This window comes from Sinocyclocheilus rhinocerous, unplaced genomic scaffold (genome assembly GCF_001515625.1).
Source record: "Sinocyclocheilus rhinocerous isolate Xijiao unplaced genomic scaffold, SAMN03320098_v1.1 scaffold304, whole genome shotgun sequence".
In the NCBI taxonomy this organism is placed as follows: Eukaryota; Metazoa; Chordata; class Actinopteri; order Cypriniformes; family Cyprinidae; genus Sinocyclocheilus; species Sinocyclocheilus rhinocerous.
This window is the reverse complement of record NW_015659941.1, coordinates 2,484,927-2,493,770: the sequence shown is the minus strand read 5'-3', so window position 1 is coordinate 2,493,770 and position 8,844 is coordinate 2,484,927. Positions and strand designations below refer to the sequence as shown.

Here is an 8,844-nt window from a genome sequence, read left to right as displayed (position 1 = left end):
AACAGTTATAAAAAAATAATAATAATAAAAAAATAAAAAAATATATATATATATATATACATATACATACACACACACACACACATATATATTTGGCATACACTAATATATATATAACCATTGTTCCCAAACTCACTTCACTGGTTCCGGCAGAAGTTAAAAAAAACAAAACACAAGTCACAGTGTTCACACTCTTGCCAACCTGCGAATAGCTTATAGTTGTCTCTGCATATTAAACTGGGACATTTTAAAAGTATCAGAAAAATTACACACTTCACCTTTAAATGTGACTCATCCTTTGTGGCCTCCTGCACTGCTGGATATATTTACACCTAAGCTGCCCGTTTAGTTTACTTTATATGTGTAAATGTGTTTCATATTTACCCTTAATGAGGTCATATCCACCTGCAATGTTTGTATCCAGCTGTACAACTATATCTTATATTACCTAGATATGGTTGCTTCTCAAGTTTTTTTATTAGAAAACAAGACAAAAGTACATATTAAAAAAATATCTGTTTTGTCTGAAATGTTGCAAAAGTTTGTGATAAGCTGTTTCATAGTAGCATAGTTGCAATAAATGTTGTTTTTTTTAGCTCCGAAAGACTTTATACTTTCAAAGAGCAACAAGTTTTTTGTGTCAAAAGATCAAGAAAAATTCAACTTTTCATGACCCCTTTAAGATGTAATGTAGTCTGAAATATCGTCCATTGTGTGTGTGTGTGTGTGTGTGTGTGTGTGTGTTCAGGTACATCCATTACCCAGCTGCAGGCGGTCGACCCGGATGGCGAGCCCTTGGTTTTCGGTGTGGTCGGGGAAGAGGCCATGCGGTACTTCGCTGTGCAGGAGACGACTGGGGTTGTGTGGCTGAGACAGCCGCTCGACAGGGAGGTGCGGAAAACCATGAGCAAATGGCAAAAGAATTGAATGACTGTCCAGCTAGAGCCGACACTAGTGATTTAATGCTGCTGTTTGTTTGTCTGTTTGTGTTTTTGTGTCTTCAGTCCAAGTCAGAGATGCAGGTGGAGTTCTCAGTCAGTGACAGTCAAGGGGTGAGTTAGGGATCATCGATCTATCCATTTTTCCCATCCATCTGTCTCTAAGGTCTGTGTTTTTTAACTTTCCATTACCGTTCAAAAGTTTGAGGCCTGTACAATTTTTTTTGTAAAGAAATGAATACTTGTATTCAGCAAGGATGCATTGAATTTTTCAGAAGTGTACAGTAAAGATATTTATAATGTTACAAAAGATTTCCATTTCAAAAAACTGCTGTTCATATATTCATTAAAAAACCATGACAAAAAAGTTTGTTTCCACAAAAATATTAAGCAGCTCAACTGTTTTCAACATTGATAATAATTACAAAAAATAATTTCAAATAAATGCAGCTCTTTTGAACTTTCCCCCCAAAAATCTAATAAAATAATAATATCAAAGATATTCCACAAAGCTAATATTAAGAAATGAAAATATTAACAAATGTTCCTTGAGCACCATATCAGCATATTAAAATGATGAATCATGTCTCGTTGCGTAATAGCTAAATTCAGCTTTGCATTACAGGAAGAAATTACTTTTTAAAATATTTTCATATATAATTTTTTTAAAAATTGTAATGATATTTCACAATATTACTGTTTTTACTATATTTTTGATCAAATAAATGCAGCCTTGGTGAGCATAAGGGACTTTTACTGACTCCGAATGTTTTAATGGTTGTGTAATTTCTTATTTAAAAAATTGGCTTGATGAACTTTTCTTTTATAGATTTAACTTTTCTAGATTTAATGACTAGTATAGACTAACTAATTTTTTTAATCTATGAAATCCAACGTAGAATTAGTAGAATGTTATTTGTTATTTGATTTAATTTTATGCATTATTTGATTTAATTGGTTTTTAGGTCGTCAAGAATACAGTGAACATTCAGATCGGAGATGTAAATGACAATGCACCATCATTTCTCAACCAGCCTTATGCTGTTCAAATACCAGAGGTAATGTATAACAATTCACTTCTCAAAATCAACTTGCAGTGGCATTTACATCCTATTTTGCTTCTATAATGTGATTTATCTTATCATTTACTGTAATATCCTGTTTGATATGAAAATGTGTTGGGTGAGGCATTTTATTTTATTTTTATGTTATTTAATTTTGAAGTTTTATTTCAGTTTATTTCATATGTTTTAATTAATGAATTTGTTTTAAATATAAATTTTTTACTTTAAAACATTTTAGATATTTCACAATAAATATATTATTTTGTTGTATTAAGATATTATTTTTTCTTGAAACAATGTACTGTACACCGATGATTTGAATGATTTCATGATGTCTTATGATAGGACTTATTCAAAGTTTGAATTCCAAATATGTTTGGAATGTGGAGAATATTTTTGAACTCTCTTTATTGCTATACATCTTTCTTTTTTTGTCATATTCATCACCCTCAACTGAAATCAACAGACTCCCCATTCTCTCACTCTCCTGCTCTGCTCTGTCTATCAGCACTCTTCCAACTTCAACTTATCCCTTCCTCCTTTTCCCATCATCCGTCTGGCCCGTCTCCTTCTAATCCCTGACATGAGGTAATTTGGTAGAGTAAAGTAGACATCTCTCTCTCTCCGCAGCACACACACACACACACACCTCAGCTGATGTTTATATTGTGTGTCTATATACATCCCACACTCCTCCCCACAGCAAATCTTCAAAGCCACAGTTCTTTTTTTTTCTCTTTTCAATCTGTCATTCCAAGTAAATAAAAGTAGGGTGAGAGTGAGTGAGCGTGAGTGAGAGAGCTGTATTTAGCTGATGTTGTTTACTGAGGCTTGATGATTAAGCTGTCTGCAGTTAGGAGGACAGAAGAGGACCCGCATGTTTGGCCACTTACCCATACTTCTCACTCTTCATCAGTCCTGTGGAAAACTCAAAGAGATTTGGATTGTTCCGTGTAGAGTCTCTCTTACCTTTTAGGAACACTGAATCATCTTGTAAATTGAAGCTTGTATAATTTCTTTTGAAACATGTCCAGGTCATATTTCACCACAAAGTAATGAATATGAAGCTTATTTTAGGTTCATAAAAAAAAAAAAATATATATATATATATATAAAAGCAGTGCATTTATTTATTTATTTATGCAGTGCATTTAATTTATTTGTAATTCACATTATTCTAAATGGTGATTTTCATTTATATATTTACATATTTTTTCATTTAATGAGTATAAATACACACTGTACAACATGATTTATGCATATTTTACAATGCATTTAATTTATTTGTAATTTCCACATGGTGATTTTCATTAGTGTCTTACAGAAAAAGTAGCAATTTCATTTATTCAGCATAAATAAACACCATGCAGCAAATTTATCCATAATCATTATGGTCCTACAGAGAAACAGAATATCCAAATAATGCAGTCTCTGGACCAGATTTAAACACACAAACATACATGTCAGAAAATTACTCGAACTTTAAGTCATGTCCAAAAGAGATGGGTCAGACAGGTCAGTCATTTTCTCTGAGGTGAATAATAACCAGGAAATGTTTTTGACCAGCTTGGTGAAAATTGTCTGTATGTTCATAGAACACTAGCATTTTGCTAGTAGAGCAAAAAAGTACCATAAAAGGATCATAATACAGTATATATATATATATATATATATATGTATGTATTTAACTGAACATTTAGACCTACTGCCAGTGACACCATTGATCATTAAACATCATTGGTTCTCACATGCTTCATGACTACATATCGTTGATGCCTGGCATAATTTAATTTGAGAGTAACAGCAGGAAGACAGATTTTAATTTGGGGGCAAACTGTCTTTCAAGAACATCAATGAAATTCACATTTTTATTCATGTAGAACATTTATAGAATGATTTGTGAATAGGTTGAGCATCATAGCAGGCTGCAGGAAAGAACTGTGTGTGAATGGGCTTGTAATTGGCAGTGTAATTTGTTGGGCAGTAACTGTGGGAGGTTTCTTATGGAAGGAAAGCAGGTGAACAGCATCGCATCTGACAGTTATAAAGCTGCTTAAATTTACAGCCGTGTGTGTGTGTGTATGTAAGCATGCAGTTGTGTGTGTCAGTGTTTACTGCACTGTTATTCTGCGATGACACTCCACAGCTGCTGAATCTACAGCGCTACAGCAAGAGAATTATATTGTGTGAGAGTCTGATTTAAATGTGAAATGTGAAAACACTGGTTGTGTTATTGAGATCTGAGTTGAGAATGGCTTGCAATCCTATTCAGTTTGTTGAATTAAATTTATGTGCATATACACAAATGTTTTTTTTTTTTTATTCAGCAAAGATGCATTACATTGATCAGAAGTGAGCAGTAAAGATATTTATTTCTATTTCAAATAAATACAGCTAATTTAAACTTTATATTTATCAAGTAATCCTGAAAAATGTATTAGATTTTCCACAAAAATATTAAGCATGCATGCAGCTGTTTTCAACACTGATAAGAAATGTTTCTTGAGCATCAAAGCAACGTATTAGAATGATTTCTAAAGAATAATGTGACACTGAAGACTGATTCAGTTTTGTTATTTTCTACAATATTACTGTTTTACTGTATTTTTGATTAAATAAATTCAGCCTTTGTAAGCATAAAAGACTTCTTTTAAAAACACTAAAAAGATGGACTAAAATATATAATCAGCAGGCATTTAATGTCAGCATATATTTTTGTCAAATTAAAATATATGTTTGATGGCTATTAAATGTTTTGACAGTATTGAAACTACATATTTTAGAAGAAACATATTTATTTGAATTTTCTATTTGGGAATAAAAAGGAATAATTTGGGAAAATTAAGTAATTTTATTGTTTTCCAAAAGAAAAACCCATTCTAACGACTAAATTCTGAATATTTTGCCAGCCCTGAAGCTGATGCTGAAGAGTGACCTGATCCTGTAAGAAATCGATTTGCTTTAAGTGTAGTGTAATATGAAAAGTGATGAATAACGCTCATTAATAGGCTCATTAATAACTGAACACACCACGCTCTGAGAGTGAGCGGGTGCCTGAGAGTTTATCATCACCCGAAGAGCTGCACAATGTGTGTGTCTTCACTGAAAATGTATTCACATTTATGTAAATGCAGGGCATTACACCTTGAAAGGGTGTTTCTCTGTGCAAGTGGCAGTGCCATTGTTAGGATGAACACCTTGTATTGTGTAAGACAGAATGATTTCTCTTTGCATATACTGTATGGTTTTGGCCAACATTTTATACATTCAGCAGAGCTTTTATACGAAGTGACATGCATGACACTGAAAGATTTGTATGAACGTGTGTTGTTGTTGTGAGTGTTTGTAGTGGAATCACTCTGATATTCGATTGACTGGATGATTTTTGGCTTTAGTTCACACAAATTTCAACTTATTGGCACTTGTTCATGTGCAGAAACACACTTTGCATTTGCAGTTTGACTTCAGAGAGAGTTGAGATCCTCTGTGGTGGTGAGCAGCATGTCGGTATGTTTTTTTGTGTGGTGTTGATATTATAGAGTAACACATGGCAACACAAGAATGATAAAATACACAGATAAAGCATCACATTTTATTGTGACAAAATCATTTTCTCTATTTTCTCATTTTCTCCTATTTTTCACATCACGTTACAACTTCCAAGCTTGTACACAGAAACTTCCAAGAAGGACTTGAAGGCAATGCATTCCGTTATTAATCTGCAATTAATCTGAGAATTACATGTAGTGTACTGTACAATGCAGCCTTAGATTTTGAAAATGTGGTGTCATACACACTTAAAAATAAAGGTGGATGCCATAGAAGAACCATTTTTGGTTCCCCAAAGAAGCTTTCAGTGAGTAGTTCTTAAAGAGAACAGTGTGAAGAACATTTTAATAATCTAAAGAATCTTTTTCCTCTATAAAGAACGTTTTGTGGTTGGAAATCTTACATATATGTTAAAGGTTCTTTATAGAACCAAAGATGCCAATAAAGAACCTTTATTTTTAACAATGTACAAAGTGGCATGATTTAGTTACCGTTTTGACCGATTTTTGTGTCAGGAGCGTATAATGTCCAAAACTGCTGTGTAGCTAGGCCACTCACTAGGGCTTGGATCACTGAATAAGAGAAATAGGGAGCATTTGTGAACATTATGAATTTGTGATATAACAAGATGTAATCAAAGGTTGTTAGTAATGATAGAGGCCAGTGCTGCATGTCATACAGTGGCAAGCTTAATAACTGTTTTGGGAGACAGCGTATGGTATTAATAAATATTTTTGAAGGGTGAGCTCAGTCCTGTCAGAACAAAAAATATGATATTTCCAAACTGACTATTTTCACTCCCAAACCTGCCAAACATCCAGAAGACAAAGAGCGAGTGTGCCGGCTTTCAATTTACGTTCAAAGAAAAATGGAGCTGTGGGAAATGGAGATTTGTGGTGGACAGTGATGATATGGCCTCTTGATCTGTTTGAAAACTGCCTGCCAAATGTAAAGCAGCGGATGTTTAGGGAAGGGAATTGCTCTCCCCAGCCAGTCATTACGGAATTCACTGCTGGAGTGGTAAACTGGAGGCTTTATTCCCGTCACTCTCACTCAAATCTATTACAAACACTAGTACACACACACACACACACACACACACACACACACACACACAGACACACAGAGAAGAGAGAGCACTTTCCCTGCATCTCTAGTGAATAAGAGAGAGGGGAAGGAAGACAGAAAGACATGCACTCAACTATTTAGCATTTGTATTTATACAATAGATCAGGTTGGCAACCCTGGGGCAATAATTGGCATTCAAGAGAGATCGATATTACTTATTTTATTTCTTTGTTTAGTGTAGAAATGTTGAGAGATCAATATTATTTTAGTGTAGAAATGTCGAATTTCCTCATATCTGGATGTCAAATGTCCTCTTGGAATGATGCACTATTGTTCGAAAGTTTGAGATTGTTAATATTTTTTTAGTGTTTTGGAGTCTCTTGTGCTCCCCAAGGCTGTATTTAATGAAAAATGCAGAAAAACAGTAATATTGGGAAATATTATTACAATTCAAAAGAACTGTTTTCTATTTGAATATATTTTAAAATGTAATAAATTCTGTGACGCAAAGCTGCATTTTCATCCTCATTACTCCAGTCTTCAGTGTCACGTGATCCTTCAGAAATCATTGTAATGATTTGCTGCTCAGGAAACATTTCTTATTACTATACATTTGTGGTCAAATTAAATCATTATGTAAACCATAAAACATTATGTCATCATTTACTAAACCTCAGATTTTTTCAAACCTCTTTGAATTTCTTTCTTCCTTTTAACACAAAAGAATATATTTTGAAGAATGTGTGTAACCATCAGATATTTGATGATCTCCATTGACTTCCGTAGTATTTTTCTTTACTGTGGAAGTCAAATGTGCACAAACATGCAAGTGATACAGTAATTAGTAAAAACAGTCACATCACCAGTGGCCTCTTTGGTCTTTGTGGCCTTAAACTGCCATCTCTCATTGAAAATTAATGTCTTTTGGTTTGCAAATTGCTGTATATGTGAACATATTTTCTGAGCTTGGCCCAAATTATCTCAGAAGACAGCATAATTAAGCTCAACTTTCATGTTGGAATGCATCTATGATGTCTAAAATGCCACCAAAATCGAGAACAGGTTGTTTGTAAGGGTTTTAAAGGTATTTGTGAGGTTTGTGTACATTTATGATGCTGTATGTGTGTTTCTGTCTATGCTTGTGTGTCCATGTGTGTTTTGATGGCTATTTAGTGAGATATCACAGATGCAGACTCCTCTCCCTGCAGTTTAGCACACATCATTTACACTTCAGTGGCTAATACTAACAACGCCTGCGCCCTGTCCGTCAAACTCTCTCTCCCTCTCTTTATGTCCTGTATCTGCTTGAGCACGAAGAGCACCTTTGATTTGTGTTTGCAGTTTTTGGAGTCTAATCTCACCTTTCATACCAGAGAGAGATAGAAAGGGTCTTCCATGACTGTACTGCTTGAATCAACCAAACCACAGAATCCAGGGGCGTAGATTACGCGGGGGACGTGTCCCCCCCACTTTTATTTTAAAATATATTCAAATAGAAAGCAGTTATTTTAAATAGTAAAAATATTTCACAACATTACTGCTTTTGCTGTACTTTGGATCAAATAAATGCAGGCTTGGTGAGCAGAAGAGACTTCTTTATAAAACATTAAAAATCTTACTGTTCAAAAACTGTTGACTGGTAGGTTATATAGATTACAGAAATGTTATATTGTAATGTTTATATATATATATAACATTTCTGTCCCCCTCACTTCTGAAATGATGGCTATGCCCCTGACAGAATCACACATTCACATTCATTCCTGTAGCACACGTGAAATGTAGATTAGTCAGAGCAGAATTATGCCATAATCACTGACTGCTCATTTATGTGGGAAGCAGTTTGCTTTCAAGAGTCTGATTCATTGTGCAGGAAAAGACTTTAAAGCGAAATTCCAAAAATAGTATGTTGTAATGTTTAATATATTAGAAGTATTCATGCTGTTTTGAACAGATACGCTACTGTACAAAAGTTTGGGTTTGGTTAAGATCTTTAAGGTTTTTGAAAGAAGTCTCTGATGCACCAAGGCTGCATTTATTTGATCAGAAATACAGGAATATATATATATATATATATATATATATTTCAACAAAATAAGAAAAAATTGGACATCTTCATCCTGGCTCTTAATGCATCGTGTTTGCTTCTGGAGCATCAGTGAATGTTTGAGCCTTTTTTAATAGTTGTGTTTGAGTCCCTCAATTGTCCTCAGTGTGAAAAGATG

At 34.0% G+C, this 8,844-nt stretch overlaps 1 protein-coding gene across 1 annotated transcript in view; it reads left to right on the top strand.

Annotated features, from left to right (window-relative positions):
* The window catches only part of cdh23 (cadherin-related 23), a 265,137-nt gene that overhangs the window by 67,562 nt on the left and 188,731 nt on the right, over positions 1-8,844 (top strand). The window contains 3 exon segments of the mRNA XM_016533594.1: positions 749-891; positions 1,005-1,052; positions 1,904-1,996. Coding sequence (XP_016389080.1) covers positions 749-891; positions 1,005-1,052; positions 1,904-1,996 — 284 coding nt within the window.